An 18,692-nucleotide genomic window follows, 5' to 3' on the forward strand; every position below is an offset into this window, starting at 1 on the left:
GAAGCCCCGGGAACCCGGATAGATCTACAACACCGATGATCCCAGTTACAGTCGCAAATCACTAAATCACCACAAAGTCTCTTGTTCTGCACCGGCTCTCTTAACTCCAGAAAGAAGAGAACACACATCAACGCATTTGAAGAGGCCACACAGTGCGCATTAATGCAGTGCGCTCATGTGCCGTGGGGGCGGAGCCAGACGTTAGGGGAGGAGCCAGGCGTTAGGGGAGGAGAGGAGAGGACGTCATGTTGGGGAAACGAAACCTAAAGCACTCCGACGTGAAAGCAGTTCTTCCTTTCAAGAGAAAAATAACACACATTAAATAGTCTGACAGACAGAAACCAGAACAAGGTGAGTAAAGCAGCACAACTTTGAGAGAAGTTAAAACCCATTTTGCCGTTATGGATAAACAAAAATAATGGGATTGCTCAATGCATAAACCTTGTCGTCTGTGTCTAGGAATGGCCTCTGCTAACACTACCTGGTCTGAGGAGAATTTTTCATGTTCCATCTGTCTGGATGTGTTCAGCAGCCCAGTTACCACACCATGTGGACACAACTTCTGCAGAACCTGTATTACAAAGTTCTGGAATGAACAAGTCAAGTACAAATGTCCCGTTTGCAACGAGCTTTTCAACACAAAACCTGATTTACGTGTCAATATCCTCTTTTCAGAAATTGTTGATCAGTTTGGAACGTCCGTACGAGTAAAAGAGCAGCCTTGTGTTGAACCAGCAGAAGTTCCCTGTGACGTCTGTACTGGGACCCAGCTGAAGGCCGTGAAGTCCTGCCTAGTGTGTTTTACCTCCTACTGCCAAACCCACCTGGAGCCACATCAGAGAGTCGCTCGCCTGCAGAAACATCGGCTGGTCGAGCCTATGGACCGTCTGGAAGACAGGATGTGTAAGAAACACGACAGACTTCTGGAGCTCTTCTGCAAGACTGAACAGGTGTGTGTGTGTCAGTTCTGCACAGAGGGTGACCACAGGTCCCATCCTGTTGTACCTCTAAAGGATGAATATGAAGTAAGGACGGCCCAGCTGGGGAAGATAGAGGCTGAAGTTCAGCAGATGATCCTGGAGAGACAAAAACATATTCAGGAGATTAAAGACACAGTAAAACGCAGCAAAGCAGATGCAGACAGAGAGATAGCTGATGGTGTGCAGGTCCTCACTGCTCTGATGCGCTGCATTGGAAAGTGCCAGGATGATCTCAACCGAATGGTTAAAGAGAGACTGAAATCCAGAGAGAAACAAGCTGAAGACCTCATCAAAGAGCTGGAGCAGGAAATAGAAGATCTGACCAATAGAAGCTCAGAGGTGAATCAGCTCTCACACACTAAAGACCACCTCCACTTCCTCCAGGCCTTCAGATCCCTGAAGGTTCCTCCACCCACCAGGGACTGGACGACGGTGGAGGCCCGTCCTCCGTCATACATAGGGACCTTGAGGAGATCCCTGGATCAGCTGGGGGAGACACTGAGCATGGAGATGAAGAAGCTGCCTGATGCTGAACTGAAGAGGGTCCAGCAGTATGAAGTAGATGTGACTCTGGATCCTGATACAGCTCATCCCAGTCTCATCCTGTCTGAGGATGGGAAACAAGTACATGATGGAGGTGTAGTGAAGAAACTCGCAGACAACCCTAAGAGATTTACACAGAAAATTGATGTTCTCACGAGGCAGAGCTTCTCCTCAGGGAGATTTTACTTTGAGGTCCAGGTTAAAGACAAGACTTTATGGCGTTTAGGAGTGGCCAGAGAGTCCATCAACAAAATAGGCAAAATCATATTGAACCCTGAGAATGGTTACTGGCCTCTTTACTACAACAAGGATGGGTTGCTGTTCAGAGATAACCATTCTGTCCGTCTCCCTCTGAGAGCTGAGCTCCAGAAGGTGGGGGTGTTTGTTGATTATGATGAGGGTCTGGTCTCCTTCTATGATGTGGAAGCCAGGGTTCATATCTACTCTGCTACTGGCTGCACCTTTAGAGAGCCTCTCTATCCATTCCTCTGTCCAGGTCTCAATGATTATGAAGGTAACAACTCTGCCCCCCTGATCATCTCACCTGTCAATCAAACAGACTAGGGCCTTTGTTTGATAATAAATTAATCAAACAACCAAAACAACTGAGGTTGGTTCCTGAATTAGAATCTCTACTTCGTGAGATCTGAGAGAACTGCTTTGATGTTGTACTGCTGTCATCTAACAAGGATAAATTCAATAAGATAATAACCCTGACTTTTATTAAATGTAACCCATGATTACATTACATATACTTTATTAATCAATGTCTGATTTACCGATTGTTTTTATATGTTTACCAATATAAAATTATATATATATATATATATATATATATATATAACATGTTTGCAGCAAGTTGAAAATGTCTTTATTTGTTTATATTTTTGAATTATGAATGCTAATCAAATGTATGTTTGATTTTTATTTCAATAAAAATTTACAAAAAGTAGAATGGGGTAATTTTCTGTGGTATAGGTACATTCTCAGTACAATATTTATTCAGTAGAATAGGTACAATCTGAATACAATCTTTACTCAGTAGAATATCTACATTCTCCTTACTCTCCCTCGCTCTCTCCCTCCTTCCCTCATTCTCCCTCACTCTCCTTGTCTCCTCTGTCCTCACCTCGCTGTGTCTCCCCCTCTCTCTCCCCCTCTCTCTCTAGTTTTCCTCCCCTCTTAGTTCCTTGTGTCTCATACATTGCAGTAGGAAGTGGTCTTCAGTCTCCCTCTCCTGGGGACAGAATGGACCCAGCCTGGCTTCTCTGGGTAGCCAGGTCCGCCTGTGACGGCCTTGCTCTATGGCCAGGCTGTGTCCACTGAGCCTGGACGTTGGCACTGTCATTTCTTGTGTCTCTCATGTTCTCCCTCTCTCTTGTGTCTCCTGTAATCCCCGCTCTGTCTTCCTCTCTTGCTGTGTGTGTGTGAGTGTGTGTGTGTGTGTGTGTGTGTGCGTGGTGGGAGTGGCAATCCACTCATTCTCCCGGCTCCGTGCCATCACTCCGCTTCACCTTCTCTAAGCCCCCCCCCCTACTATCCACCTCCATCTCATCTGCTCTGCAGTTCATCCACCCCGATTCTTCACTCACTCATCCCCAGATCGTTGTTTCAACCACCGTGGTTCCATCCGTAGCACCGGCTCCTTGACCTGTGCACTCATGTTGGTTTCTCCTGTGACCTTTTCTTACCTGCCTGTTCACCTGCCTGCCTGCTCATCTCCCTCCTCCGCTGTCCCGCTCAGCTCAGCTCCGTCATTCCGCCATCGCCTTTCCACCTCCTGATCTGTTGTTCTCATCCCCCCCCTTACCCCTACATTGAACCTCTTTGCATTCATTTAAATTCCCTTGTCGCCGTCTACCTTTGGGTCCGCCTCCACTGATGGGAACAGGTTTTTGGATGGACAATGTTTCCCCCCCCAACAGTGACTATCTAAGTGGTTGAAGTCTCGAGTCTAACCTCCGTTAGTCTAGCGTTATTAGTCAACAATACACAGCAGCGTTTAGTACTCGCTAAGCGCTTAGGCCCAGTTGCCGTCGCCGATGCCGTACTGAAAGCCACCAGTGCGCTCTCTGCGCTGGTGATCTCCGTTGTCTCTTGATAGTGAACGCGTCGGTCTGGGTTGACAGCCCTCCCCTGAGTCACAGGACGGTTGAGGTGTCCCGTTATTGAAAAACAATGGGACACCCTGGCAACGCTATTGACCAATCAGGATCAAGTATTTAACAATGCTGTGGTATCAGCCCATATTATTTTAGTCTATGGGTTCTAGCTGATAGGTGGTCATGGTTCCTGATGTTCTAGATCAGTGGATGATTCTTATACAAACAGTAAAAAACTGATTATATGAATATATATATATATATATATATATATATATATATATATGTAGTGAACCTCAGTAGGGGTAGCGAACGCAGCCTTTCCTAGCTCCTCCCCCTGCACCCAGGTGCACTATAAAAGGGCCAAGATGGCTGAACTCAACCTCTGCTGGTTGCCTACCAGGGTGGTGAGTTGGGTCCCTGCTTTTTAACAGTTTTGAGTTACAATTTTCCCTTTTATTAATTTGTGTTTCTTGTTTTTAGGATCCCCTGCTGCTGTTCTGTTTTGGTTTTGTTTTGGCTCTGTTTTGATTTTTTCTGTTGTTTGCTTTGGTTAAGTTTGCTTTTGTGTTATTTCCCCTTTTCTGTTTCATTGTTTTGACAATTGGGTTGTTGGTTTACATAACCTTTGTTTTGTTGTTTGGTTTGGTTTTGCTCCAGTTTTCTTTTCTCCAGTTTCGGTTTCGACGGTGATGAATTGAGGTCAGTTCATTAGCGGATTGGGTGGCGTGTGGCGGGCCGTTCTGCCATCTTTGCAGTCCACACACTGACTAACGGAACACACTCGTTAAGATGTGTTGTTACATGTCGTTAAGGGTCTGGTGTCTCACGACTTCCAAATCGTAGTAGATATTATTTATATAGTTTGGATATGTTCTGATGTTGTATTCTTTCGGCCCCCAGCATAACATGTAACTAGAATAAGCCAAGTCTAGATCGTCTCAAACTGTTCAATATTCGTCTCCACCCCCTGTCAACAACTTCCTACACACACACACACACACACACACACACACACACACACACACACACACACACACACACACACACACACACACACACACACACACACACACACACACACACACACACACAGGAAATGCAACTTAAGCTTCACAGAAACCAAAGCCACTCAAAATTTAAGCAGCTCTTCCGTTCCGGAGGAAAATAAAACGCATTTCTGCACAGATTGTCTGGCAGAAAGAAACAAAACAAGGTGAGTAAAACAGCACAACTTTCATATTTATAAGTTTAAATCTCTCTTCCATTATGGAATTAGAAATATATAATTGCTCAATACATAAACCTTGTCGTCTATGTCTAGGAATGGCCTCTGCTAACACTTCCTGGTCTGAGGAGAACTTTTCATGTTCCATCTGTCTGGATGTCTTCAGCAGCCCAGTTTCCACACCATGTGGACACAACTTCTGCCATACCTGTATTACAAAGTTCTGGGATGAAAAAGTCCAGGTCAAATGCCCCGTTTGCAACAAGATTTTCAACACAAGACCTGATTTACGGGTCAATATCCTCTTGTCAGAGATTGTTGATCGGTTTGGAACGTCTGTACGCGTAAAAGAGCAGGTTTGTGTGGAACCAGGTGATGTTCCCTGTGACGTCTGTACTGGGACCCAGCTGAAGGCTGTGAAGTCCTGCCTAGAGTGTTTTATGTCTTTCTGCAAAACCCACCTGGAGCCACATCGGAGAGTCGCAGTCTTGAAGAAACATCGGCTGGTCGAGCCAATGGACCATCTGGAAGACAGGATGTGTAAGAAACACGACCGAATTCTGGAGCTCTTCTGCCAAACCGAACAGGTGTGTGTGTGTCAGTTCTGCCCAGAGACAGACCACAAGTCCCATCCTGTTGTACCTCTGGAGGAGGAATATGAAGTGAAGATGGCCCAGTTGGGGAAGATTGTGTCTGAAGTTCAGCAGATGATCCAGGAGAGAAAACAAAAGATTAAGGAGATCAAAGACACAGTAGAAATGAGCAAGAAAGACGCAGACAGAGAGATAGCCGAAGGTGTGCAGGTCCTCACTGCTCTGATGCGCCACATTGAAAAGTGCCGGGATGAATTCTATCGAACGGTTAGAGAGAAACATAAATCCACAGAGAAACAAGCTGAAGGCCTCATTAAAGAGATGGAAAAGGAAATAAAAGATCTGACCAATAGAAGCTCAGAGATGAAGCAGCTCTCACACACTAAAGACCACCTCCACTTCCTCCAGACCTTCAGATACCTGAAGGATCCTCCACCCACCAGGGACTGGACGACGGTGGAGGTCCATCCTCCGTCATACGTAGGGACCTTGAGGAGATCCCTGGATCAGCTGGAGGAGACACTGAACATGGAGATGAAGAAGCTGTGTGATGCTGAACTGAAGAGGGTCCAGCAGTATGAAGTAGATGTGACTCTGGATCCTGATACAGCTCATCCCGAGCTCATCCTGTCTGAGGATGGGAAACAAGTACATCATGGAGATGTAGTGAAGAAACTCCCAGACAACCCTAAGAGATTTACACTGCGTAAATATGTTTTCACGATGCAGAGCTTCTCCTCAGGGAGATTTTACTTTGAGGTCCAGGTTAAAAACAAGTTTGCATGGTGTTTAGGAGTGGCCAGAGAGTCCATCAACAGAATAAGTGAGATCATAGAGACCCCTGAGAATGGTTACTGGACACTTTGCTACGGCAAGTATGGGTTGGAATTGATTGGTAACCCTGATGTCCATCTCCCTCTGAGAGCTGAGCTCCAGAAGGTGGGGGTGTTTGTTGATTATGATGAGGGTCTGGTCTCCTTCTATGATGTGGAAGCCAGGGTTCATCTCTACTCTGCTACTGACTGCACCTTTAGAGAGCCTCTCTATCCAATCCTCAATCCATTTACACATGGTGGTGGTAAAAACTATGCCCCCCTGATCATATCACCTGTCAATCAAACAGACTAGGACCTTTGTTTGATAATAAAATAATCAAACCACCAAAACAACTAATGTTGTTTCCTGAATTATAATCTCTACCATGTGAGATCGGAGAGAACTGCTTTAATGTTGTACTGCTGTTATTTTAAAAGGAAAATTTCATTAAGAAAATAACTCTGACTATTAAAAATTATAACCCATTGTAAATGATTACATTACAGTATATACGTATTTCATTGTCTTTTTTTTCATGTTTTTTTTAATGGTTTACTGCTATACAATTGTTTATGGTTGCAGTTATGCAGAACTATTTTCAGGGATTAATTTCCATCATAATAATCATAATTTTACTTCTGAATCAAAATTGAAAACACAATAAAATGTATGAATGTATGACAACTTTTCTGATTTAAATAAAAATAGAAAAACAGCTGATGAGTTGACTTACTTTTATTGCCCACCATGCAACAACCCAACATGTGTAACACACTTTCACAACACAGTGACTAAAGATTCTCCTCATGTGTGTGAGTGACCGTGACTTTTTCTTGTCATCTCTCCTCTCCTCTCATCTTAATAATAATAATAATAATAATAATAAATCAGATTTATATAGTGCTTACTATGGTACTCTAAGATGCTTTACATATTGCCCTATCAAAACTAAGCAACAGATCTGTATTAAGACAGACTAGGATTTAAAAGCAAAACAGAGGTTAAACATGAAGACTAAGGTGGGAGTTAGGTGGGGAAGGCTAGTGTAAAAAAGTGTGTTTTGAGTGCAGATTTGAAAGAAGAGAGGGTTGGGGAGGCTTTGATGAGGGAGGGGAGTGAATTCCAAAGGGTGGGGGCAGCAACTGAGAAGGCCCGATCACCCCAAGTCCGGCGCTTAGTCCGGGGGACTTGCAGCAGGTTGGCAGAGATGGACCTGAGGGATCGGGAGGGGGCATGGTGATGGAGGAGGTCGGCAAGGTAGGGGGGGGCTAGGCTGTTGAGGGCCTTGTAGGTGATGAGTAAGATTTTGAAGTTAATTCTGTGTTTAATTGGAAGCCAATGGAGTTCACGGAGGACAGGTGTGATGTGTTCTCCGGAGCGGGTACGAGTGAGGAGGCATGCAGCTGAGTTCTGGACATATTGAAGTTTATTGAGGACTTTGGTGGTGGCGCCATAGAGTCTCAGCAGCGGTAGTTGACAGGTTGGGGCGGAGGCGGGCAATGTTTCGGAGGTGGAAAAAGGCGGTTTTGGTAATATGGTTAACATGGGGGAGGAAGGAGAGAGTGGGGTCCAGGATAACTCCAAGGTTACGGATTTTGGTGGAGGGGGTGATGGTGGAGCCGTCAATGTTAAGGGTGAAGTTCTGAGTGGAGTGGGTGAGGGAGTCAGGACCAATGATGAGGACTTCGGATTTGTTGGAGTTGAGTTTGAGAAAGCTATTTTGCATCCAGGTTTTGATGTCAGTCAAACAGTTGGAGAGGGTTAAGAGGGTGGAGGGACTGATGGTTTTGGAGGGGAGGTAGAGCTGTGTGTCGTCGGCGTAACAGTGGAACCGGAGTCCATGGTGACGGAGGATCTGACCAAGTGGAAGTATGTAGAGAATGAAGAGGAGTGGACCAAGCACAGAACCCTGGGGGGCACCGTGGATAAGAGGAGTAGTGGCTGATTGACAGTTGTTGATGGCGATGAAATGATCTTAGTTTCTCCTCTCTCCTTCCTCTCTCTTCTCTTCCTCCTTTCTCCTATCTCTGCTCTCCTTTCTAGCTAATCCAGGATTGTGTTAAATATTGTCTTAGATACACATTACATGTCTAAATACCCTTTTGACTTGTCTATGCTATAGTCTACTCCCTGTGCCCTGGCATATACAAGCAGCAGTCCCATAATCAGTGTTATGAGCGACACTCATGTGACACTCGAGTGGCGGGAGCGGGTATCACCACAGAGGGGTGGAACGTTCTTTGTGTCCCCTAATCCTTGCTCCCTGCATTAATATTAAATAGTTTATTTAAACAAATAAGCTGTATTCCTCATGTCCTTAACACTGGGGACACAATAACACCACTTAGGCCTATTGAGATGGCGGGTTTAGTCCCCATCATCATTTAATAAATATTTTAAAAAAAAAGGTTCCAAACTTTATTACTTGAGTTGTTTCTATTTGAACATATTTTAGGTCAGCGATATTGGATATTGTTATTGCTAGGCTGATGTGTAATGACTACTTTTACCGTCAGGGGAGCACTAGTCCTTCAAACGGTGGACATTCTGGTTCCTGATACACACTGTAGCCTGTAACATATTAACATTGTATATCGTAAACCCTATTATCTAGTATATCTAATTAGACTATTTAATATTGTGAGACATGATTCTCCTTTTATTTTGCATTTCATCGCATGATTAAGGTAGGATATAAACTACAGCCACCTGCCACTAATTAATTAATGACCTGCTTAATTGCCTCACGTGGGCTACTTAGAGCAGGTGCCGTTTAGAAACGTGCAGTCACGTCGTCGTTCGCCTGTAGAAGGCGGTGAATATGCTCAAGGGTCAGATATGGACATATCTTTGTCTCTCACCTCAGGTGTGTGTGTGTGTCTCTCTCTCTCTCTCTCTCTCTCTCTCTCTCTCTCTCTCTCTCTCTCTCTCTCTCTCTTTCTATGTTTATTTTCATCAGCATAAAATTGCACAGATGAATAACGTGAAGATGGCGTCGGCTTGGTGGCGGGTGTGTCGAGGACAGCCGCAGCAGACAGAGTGGGAGACGTCTTCCGCTGTCGCTCTCCAAGGTAGGGAATCACCCCCGGTGTACGTACTCCATTTAAAAAGGAGTAAGAATGTGAAACACTTTGCGGGAAGAACTACGTGCACCGAATGAGATAAGAAAAAGAAAGCATAGAATTGTTGGCAACTTTTTTGTGCTATAAAAAATCTCAATGTCATTAAAAACAAGACTCGTTGTGTGTGGTAATTCTGTCTGGTTCCTAAACCTTCTCTCACCTACAACTATAGAAGACCATGTTAGCCAAACTATAACTCACAATATGACCATTAGTAGGTGTTTGTATCCAGAGCGTCCAGTGAGATAAAGGCCCAGGTCTGGGCTGCTCAGGGAGGACGTTGGGGATCCTCTGGATGAGGAGTCTAAACAAACCAATCCACCGGGTCCCCTGAGCCCCTCAACCATACTCCTAGTTGCGTAGCAGCTGAAGACACAATATGACACAGCACTGTGCGGCGTATTCCTGCTCAAATCGGCGGACCATTGCAAACAGGTCCCGGGGGATTACTTTTCAGGCAGAGACACAGTTTGGCATTGACAACCTTTCATTCTGACTTGTCATTGGTTGTGTCTGTGTTTCACAAGATAAAGGCTGCACCACATTGCCAAACTCGCCTCTCTTGAACTGCAGAAAGGGAGCACGAAAAAGAAGCTCTGCAAAACAGTCCTCTTTCAGGGGTTTTAGCTCATACAAAAACCTTCATGTGTTTATATATATATATAATGAATTCATATATTGTTTATGTAGGCTATGTATATATTTATATATAGCCTAATCATATTAGGCTATATTAAAATAGCCTAATATGTTAAATGAATATTAAAACAAGCCGAACCATGTGTCCTGTATCATTGCTACATGTGTGACCTTTGCAGCAAAAAGCTAACCGCGGCAAAATCAGTTTGGGATTCAGTGACGTTTGATTAATTAAATGCGCTGACAGTTCATTGCACCTGCCAAACAGATTACACTGAGTGGAGCGGTCGACCGGTCCAAGATGGCGGCCCCATGGCTCGTCAGCGCCAGTAGGCAGTAGCGGTCGATGCAGCGTCTATTCTTTATTATGTCTATGCCCTCAACAGTCCTGGTTCACTGTGGGGCTGCAGGGCTGCCGGCTCCCCTGTGAACGCCCCTTTAGTTCAGCTTGAATAAGAGGAGGACAGGTGTGTCTCATCAGTGCCTAATCAGCAGGGGGCCGTATCACCCTATCAGCCAATTAGAGGCGATGCCTGCAACCGCTGGCACGTAAAAGCTACCCATAATGCACCACCAATGTGACACTGTTAACTGCTACGGCACATTTATGTTTGTTGCGTTAGGGTTAGGGTTACGAATGACAAATGTGTTGTCTCTGAATAGTGAAGCTGTTGGTCTGGTTCGTCTGCACTACCCTGAGTATATAACCTGGACACGCAGGGAGAGGATTGTTTTTATGAAGACTGTAAAGAAAAATATCAGCCTCAGGAAAAGTAAATTCAAGTCAATTGTTTTTGTATAACTCTTAATCCCAGTTACAGTGGAAAATCACCATTAAATCACCAAAATGTCTCTGGTTTTGCACTGAATCTCGGCCTGTTTTATGTTGATATTGTATGTATTTGAGGATATTTGAACACGCATCGGGGCATTTGAAGTAGCCTAAGTCAGACTGTGAAAATGTAAACGTCAGTGAACTGTTTACCCCTGGGGGCGGGGCTAGGTGTTAGGGGTGGGGTTAGGTATTAGGGGCGGGGCCAGGTGTTAGGGGAGGAGCCAGGTGTTAGGGGAGGAGCCAGGTGTTAGGGGAGGAGAGGAGAGGACGTCTTGTTCAGGAAACGAAACTTAATAGAAACCAAAGCCACCTGACGTGCAGGCAGTTCTCACGTTCAGGAGAAAAGTAACACATATTTTGGAATGAATAGTCAGACAGACAACAACAAGGTGAGTAAAACAGCACAACTTTGAGGGAATAATTATGTTATGGAATTAGAAATATAATGGAATTGCTATACTTAAAGCTTCTTGTCTGTTTCCAGGAATGGCCTCTGCTAACACTTCCTGGTCTGAAGATAACTGATCAATATAAGCTCAGAGGTGGAGCATCTCTCACAAAATAAAGACAACCTTCACTTCTTCCAGGCCTTCAGATCCCTGAAGGATCCTCCACCCACCAGGGACTGGACGACGGTGGAGGTCTGTCCTCCGTCATACGTAGAGACCTTGAGGAGATCCCTAGATCAGCTGGAGGAGACACTGAGCATGCAGATGAAGAAGCTGCGTGATGATGCTGAACTGAAGAGGGTCCAGCAGTATGAAGTAGATGTGACTCTGGATCCTGATACAGCTCATCCCTGGCTCATCATATCTGACGATGGGAAACAAGTATATGATGGAGGTGAATGGAAGAAAATCCCAGACAACCCAAAGAGATTTACACATTATCCATTAGTTCTCTCGAGGCAGAGCTTCTCCTCAGGGAGATTTTACTTTGAGGTCCAGGTTAAAGACAAGACTTATTGCAATTTAGGAGTGGCCAGAGAGTCCATAGTCAGAAAATGTGTGACCACTTTGACCCCTGAGACAGGTTACTGGACACTTTACTACAACAAGAATGGGTTGGTGTTCAGAGATGACCCTGATGTCCGTGTCCCACTGAGAGCTAAGCTCCAGAAGGTGGGGGTGTTTGTTGATTATGATGAGGGTCTGGTCTCCTTCTATGATGTGGAAGCCGGGGTTCATATCTACTCTGCTACTGGCTGCACCTTTACTGAGCCTCTCTATCCAATCCTCAGCCCAGGTCCCTGTTATTATGAAGTTAACAACTTTGCCCCCCTGATCATCTCACCTGTCAATCAAACAGACTAGGGCCTTTGTTTGATAATAAAATAATCAAACAATCCAAAACAACTAATGTTGTTTCCTGAATTAGAATCTCTACCATGTGAGATCTGAGAGAACTGCTTTGATGTTGTACTGCTGTCATTTAACAAGGATACATTCAATAAGATAATAACCCTTACTTTTATTAATTGTAACCCATGATTACATGACATACACTTTATTTTATTGTCTGATTTACAGATTGTTTTTATATGTTTACCAATATCAAAATAATATCAAAGCAGCAAGTAGAAAATGTTGAAAATGTCTTGTTTAAAAAATAAGTTTTTATTTGTTTATATTTCTGAATTATGAATGATAACAATCAAATGTCTGTATGATTTTTATTTCAATACATATGTACAAAAAGTAGAATGGGGTCTTTTTCTGTGGAATAGAATGCAATGAATAGAATCTTTACTCAGTAGAATATCTACAATCTCCTTACTCTCCCTTGCTCTCTCTCTCCCTCCTTCCCTCATTCTCCCTCACTCTCATTGTCTCCTCTGTCCTCACCTCACTCTCCCTCTTTCTCTCCCCCCCCCCCCCCCCTCTCTCTCTCTTTTCCCTCCCCTCTTAGTTCCTTGTATCTCATACATTGCAGTAGGAAGTGGTCTTCAGTCTCCCTCTCCTGGGGACAGAATGGACCCAGCCTGGCTTCTCTGGGTAGCCAGGTCCGGCTGTGACGGCCTTGCTCTATGGCCAGGCTGTGTCCACTGAGCCTGGACGTTGGCGCTGTCATTCCTCGTGTCTCATGTTCTCCTTCTCCCTTGTGTCTCCTGTGTTCCCTGCTCTGTCTTCCTCTCTTGCTGTGTGTGTGTGTGTGTGTGTGTGTGTGTGTGTGTGTGTGTGTGTGTGTGTGTGTGTGTGTGTGTGTGTGTGTGTGACCCACTTTTACCAGCAGGGGGTGCACTAGTACTTCAAAGGGGGCAAACTTTCCAAAAGCAAAAGGAAATCCTCCACTGACCAGACTGTATCGCTGTCTGCGCACTGTGTGTGCACTGTGCGCGTGCACATCGGGGAGAGATCCTACAGTAGCGTAGCGCCAATAAACAGCTCTTTGCTCTCTGTCTGTGTTTGTTAAAAATCGGATCGGGGTTGGATAAAAAGTATTCGGGGAAGCCCCGGAAACCCGGATAGATCAACACCGATGAATCCCAGTTACAGTCGCAGATCACCACCAAATCACCAATCACCATCAAGTCTATTGTTCTGCACCGGCTCTCTTAACTCCAGAAAGAAGAGAATACACATCAACGCATTTGAAGAGGCCACACCGTGCGCATTGAAGCCCAAAAAGAACGCTCCCATTATTTCCGAGTTCCGACGTACTAGCCCACACCGGCGGCGCCTTGACGCGCGCCGCCCCGCTAAGCTTCACGCCATGTGACGCCACTGTTCTATTCCCTAGCGTCGCCGCGCGTGAAAAAGCGCTTTTTTAAAGCTATTTTCTACATCCAGGCTTGATACAAGGTCCTGTACATATGGAGATTGTTGATACAGTAGATGAATAATTCCACAATGCAAAATGAATGAGCAATGACAGTGAATAAAGGGACTAAACCGTAAACAAAGTGCCCGACAGGACATAAGTAACTATGAATTAATGTGACGATTATTGTAAGCACAAACAGAGGATCATGGGCATCAGGCCCATATATGTAGTCATAAAACATATAACATATAACGTTATGGTAGCGTATACCGACTATGTTTGTTTATCTGCTGCTTTCAAAACATAACCACAACGGTACCGCAGCGCGACGCTTCCTATTGGAGCTAGGGGCGGCGCCTTGACGCGCGTAAACTGCGCTGCGCTTCGCCGGTGGTGTGTTTGCCGGCTTCATGGAGCGCACTCATGTGCCGTGGGGGAGGAGCCAGGTGTCAGGGAAGGAGAGTAGAGGACGTCATGCTGAGGAAACGAACCCTAAGGTTCATATAAACTACTAACAAAGCAACCGAACCGACGTGGAAGCAGTTCTCTCTTTCAGGAGAAAAGAAAAACGCATTTTGGAAAAAATTGTCTGCCAGACAGAAACAACAACGACAAGGTGAGTAAAGCAGCACAACTTTGAAAGAAGTTAATACCGCTTTTGCCGTTGGAATTAGAACAATAATGGGATTGCTCAATACATAAACCTTGTCGTCTGTGTCTAGGAATGGCCTCTGCTAACACTACCTGGTCTGAGGATAACTTTTCATGTTCCATCTGTCTGGATGTGTTCAACAGCCCAGTCACCACACCATGTGGACACAACTTCTGCAGAACCTGTATTACTAAGTTCTGGGATGAACAAGTCCAGTACAAATGTCCCGTTTGCAGCAAGATTTTCGACATAAGACCTGATTTACAGGTCAATACCCTCTTATCAGAGCTGGCTGCTCAGTTTAGAACGACCGTACGGGTAAAAGAGCAGCCTTGTGTTGAACCAGCAGAAGTTCCCTGTGACGTCTGTACTGGGACCCAGCTGAAGGCCGTGAAGTCCTGCCTAGTGTGTTTTGTCTCTTACTGCCAAACCCACCTGGAGCCACATCAGAGAGTCGCAGTCCTGAAGAGACATCGGCTGGTCGAGCCTATGGACCGTCTGGAAGACAGGATGTGTAAGAAACATGACCGACTCCTGGAGCTCTTCTGCCAGACTGAACAGGTGTGTGTGTGTCAGTTCTGCACAGAGGGTGACCACAAGTCCCATCTTGTTGTACCTCTAAAGGAGGAATATGAAGTGAAGACGGCCCAGCTGAGGAAGATAGAGGCTGATGTTCCGCAGATGATCCAGGAGAGAAAAATAAAGATTAAGGAGATCAAAGACACAGTAGAATTGAGCAAGAAAGTCGCAGACAGAGAGATAGCCGATGGTGTGCAGCTCCTCACTGCTCTGATGCGCTGCATTGAAAAGTGGCAGGATGATCTCAACCAAATGGTTAAAGAGAGACTGAAAACCACAGAGAAACAAGCTGAAGACCTCATCAAAGAGCTGGAGCAGGAAATTGAAGATCTGACCAAAAGAAGCTTAGAGGTGAAGCAGCTCTCACACACTAAAGACCACCTCCACTTCCTCCAGACCTTCATATCTCTGAAGGATCCTCCACCCACCAGGGACTGGACGGCGGTGGAGGTCCGTCTTCCGTCATACGTAGGGACCTTGAGGAGATCCCTGGATCAGCTGGAGGAGACACTGAACATGGAGATGAAGAAGCTGCGTGATACTGAACTGAAGAGGGTCCAGCAGTATGAAGTAGATGTGACTCTGGATCCTGATACAGCTCATCGCTGGCTCATCCTGTCTGAGGATGGGAAACAAGTACATGATGGAGGTAAAGAGAATAAACTCCCGGACAACCCTAAGAGATTTACACAGCTTGTATATGTTCTCACGAGGCAGAGCTTCTCCTCAGGGAGATTTTACTTTGAGGTCCAGGTTAAAGATAAGACTGGATGGTGTTTAGGAGTGGCCAGAGAGTCCATCAACAAAATAGGTAAGATTATAGAGACCCCTGAGATGGGTTATTGGAATATTTTCTGCAACAAGGATGGGTTGGTATTTAAAGACAACACTCCTGTCCGTCTCCCTCTGAGAGCTGAGCTCCAGAAGGTGGGGGTGTTTGTTGATTATGATGAGGGTCTGGTCTCCTTCTATGATGTGGAAGCCAGGGTTCATATCTACTCTGCTACTTGCTGCACCTTCAGTGAGCCTCTCTATCCAATCCTCGGTCCATGTGTCTATAATTATGAAGGTAACAACTCTGCCCCCCTGATCATCTCACCTGTCAATCAAACAGACTAGGGCCTTTGTTTGATAATAAAATAATCAAACAACCAAAACAACTGATGTTGTTTCCTGAATTACAATCTCTAGCATGTGAGATCTGAGAGAACTGCTTTAATGTTGTACTGCTGTTATTTAAAAAGGAAAATTTCATTAAGAAAATAACTATATAAATATAACCCATTGTAAATGATTACGTTACAGTATATACGTACTTCATTGTCCTTTTTCTCATGTTTTTTTTAATGGTTTACTGTTATACAATTGTTTATGGTTGCAGTTATGTAGAACTATTTTCAGGGATTAATTTGCATCATAATAATCAAATCATTATTTTACTTCTGAATCATGATTGAAAACAATAAAATGTATGAATGTATGACAACTTCTCTGATTTAAATAAAAATAGAAAAACAGCTGATGAGTCGACTTACTTTTAATGTCCACCATGCAACAACCCAACATGTGTAACACACTTACACAAAGGTCACAGTGACTACATGTAAAGATTCTGCCCATGTGTGTGAGTACCGTGACTTTGTCTTGTCATCTCTCCTCTTCTCTCCATCCTCTCCTCTTAGTTTCTCCTCTCTCCTTCCTCTCTCTTCTCTTCCTCCTCTCTCCTATATATGCTCTCCTTTCTAGCGCATCCAGGATGTATTGTATTAAATATTGTCATGCATACATATTACATGTGTGTAAATACCCTTTTAACTTGTCTTTGCTATAGTCTACTACCTGTCCCTGGCGCACGCAAGCAGCAGTCCCATAATCAGTGTTATGAGCGACACCCAGTGGCGAGAGCGGGTATCACCACAGAGGGGCGGAACGTTCTTTGTGTCCCCTAATCCTACTCTTTTGAAGTACATCTAATTAGACTATTTATTTAATATTGTGATTGACAAACAATTTTCTTTCTTTCTGTCTTTCTCTCTTTCTTTCTTTCTTTCTTTATTCATTTATGTTATTCAGCCCTTCAGGTGAGAGTCGTCTGCGGTCTCGTTCTCACAGTATTATTAGAATTGCGTCGTTGAAAAACATGAAGGTGTTAAATGAATGCAACGTGTATATGGCGTTGGCTTGGTGGCGGGTGTGTCGAGGACAGCCGCAGCAGACAGAGTGGGAGACGTCTTCCGCTGTCGCTCTCCAAGGTGCTGAACTGTGGCTGAGTGATGACGTCACAAGCTTTGGACAAGCCACCGAACGTGTGGTTTAAGGAATCACCCCCGGTGTACGTACTCCATTTATAAAGGACAAATGTGAAACACTTTGCAGGAAGAACTACCTGCACCGAATTAGATAAGATGAGGAAAGCGTTGAATTGTTGACAGCTCTTTTGTGCTATACAAAATCGTGGCCAGGCATTAAAAACAAGACTTGTTGTGTGTGGCTATTCTGTCTGGTTCCTAAACTTTCTCTCACCTACAACTATAGAAGATCATGTGAGCCAAACTATAACTCACAATAGGACCATTAGCAGGCGTTTGTATCCAGAGCGTCCAGTGAGATGAAGGCCCAGGTCTGGGCTGCTCAGGGAGGACGTTGGGGATCCTCTGGACGAGGAGTCTAAACAAACCAACCCACCGGGTCCCCTGAGCCCCTCAACAGTCCTGGTTCACTGTGGGGCTGCAGGGCTGCCGGCTCCCCTGTGAACGCCCCTTCAGTTCAGCTTCAATAAGAGGAGGACAGGTGTGTCGCATCAGCGCCCAATCAGCAGGGGACCGGGTCACCCTATCAGCCAATCAGAGGGGATGCCTGCAACAGCAGGTGACCGGGTCACCCTATCAACCAATCAGAGGTAATGCCTGAACCAGCAGGTGTTTCACCTAGAGAGGGAGTCAGCGAATAGAAATAATGGAAACCGATCTATAAATGGTGTAGAAAAGATGTCTGCTTGAGTGATCGATTAAAATTCCTGAATGAATTAATGATGAACTATGGGCCGTTCTGTGGTTCTCTGAGGGCGCGGCACCAACTGCCAAGCTCTACCGGTCGAGCCACCAGGGACCAGAGATTCAAACCACCCAAAGGATTCCTGGAATCGTTGAGTCACCGTTTATTAAAATGAAAAACAAGCTCACCAGCAGACATGGCCTTTCTAGCGAGCTCAAAGCGAGCAAAATAAAATGTTTTGGATAATTTGGGAGGAGAGGCACCCAAAGGAAACCCACAACAACTCATTGATGAGCAACCTCCTTGCTAACCATCTCACCCTCAGTTGTGTTAAATGTTGTGTCGTCTAAAGCGTTATAACGTCCACTAAGGTGTTTTATTATCGGTCGGTCCAGGGTTCCTTCACTCTGGGCTTTTAGGGGGTGTTTCCTTGTCCTGTAGAGGGCTTAGGGTTTAGGGGGTTAAATACTAGCCTAGCTACTAGCCTTGAATGTCATGTCAATGATTAATCTGGTTTGATTCATCTCTCCCTCTGTCTGTGTGTGTGTTTCTCTCTCTCTCTCTCTCTCTCTCTCTCTATTTTTTGCTCTCACCCCCTTTTCGCTATATACTCTTCCGTTCAACATGACACGTGATGTTACACTCAGAGAGAGAGAGAGAGAGAGAGAGAGAGAGAGAGCCTGACCTGACTTAACCTGACCGACTGACTGACTGACTGACTGACTTTGGTTTCCTGCTGAGTTGTTGGTATGGTGACACCTTTGTGTCACACACGTTTGTGTGTGTACGTGTCCTGTGTTTGTGTGTATAACAGGGAAATAAAGAACAGCCATCGTACCCAAAAGT

At 44.9% G+C, this 18,692-nt stretch overlaps 3 protein-coding genes across 5 annotated transcripts; all 3 read left to right on the forward strand.

Moving 5' to 3' along the window:
* Positions 1-258: 258 nt before the first annotated feature.
* Positions 259-2,350, forward strand: LOC311369816 (zinc finger protein RFP-like). 3 transcript variants are annotated; one of them, XM_084488005.1, is made up of 2 exons: positions 259-351; positions 676-2,350. In XM_084488005.1, the coding sequence occupies exon 2, from the start codon at positions 879-881 to the stop codon at positions 2,085-2,087; it is 1,209 nt and encodes a 402-aa protein (XP_084344131.1). In that variant the 5' UTR covers positions 259-351; positions 676-878; the 3' UTR covers positions 2,088-2,350. The 3 variants fall into 3 exon arrangements, with proteins under 3 accessions (XP_084344131.1, XP_084344129.1, XP_084344130.1); XM_084488003.1 differs by having other exon boundaries at positions 267-351; positions 460-2,350; XM_084488004.1 differs by having other exon boundaries at positions 280-573.
* A 2,408-nt stretch (positions 2,351-4,758) lies between these two features.
* Positions 4,759-6,574, forward strand: LOC311369748 (E3 ubiquitin-protein ligase TRIM39-like; the record flags this gene model as incomplete). The annotated part of the gene is made up of 2 exons (XM_084487957.1): positions 4,759-4,841; positions 4,950-6,574. The coding sequence occupies exon 2, from the start codon at positions 4,952-4,954 to the stop codon at positions 6,572-6,574; it is 1,623 nt and encodes a 540-aa protein (XP_084344083.1). The 5' UTR covers positions 4,759-4,841; positions 4,950-4,951.
* A 7,618-nt stretch (positions 6,575-14,192) lies between these two features.
* On the forward strand, positions 14,193-15,971 carry LOC311369825 (E3 ubiquitin-protein ligase TRIM39-like; the record flags this gene model as incomplete). Its single annotated transcript, XM_084488037.1, has 2 exons — positions 14,193-14,237; positions 14,344-15,971. The coding sequence occupies exon 2, from the start codon at positions 14,346-14,348 to the stop codon at positions 15,969-15,971; it is 1,626 nt and encodes a 541-aa protein (XP_084344163.1). The 5' UTR covers positions 14,193-14,237; positions 14,344-14,345.
* Positions 15,972-18,692: the final 2,721 nt, after the last annotated feature.

This window comes from Micromesistius poutassou (assembly GCF_964030765.1).
Source record: "Micromesistius poutassou genome assembly, chromosome: 24".
Lineage (NCBI taxonomy): Eukaryota > Metazoa > Chordata > Actinopteri > Gadiformes > Gadidae > Micromesistius > Micromesistius poutassou.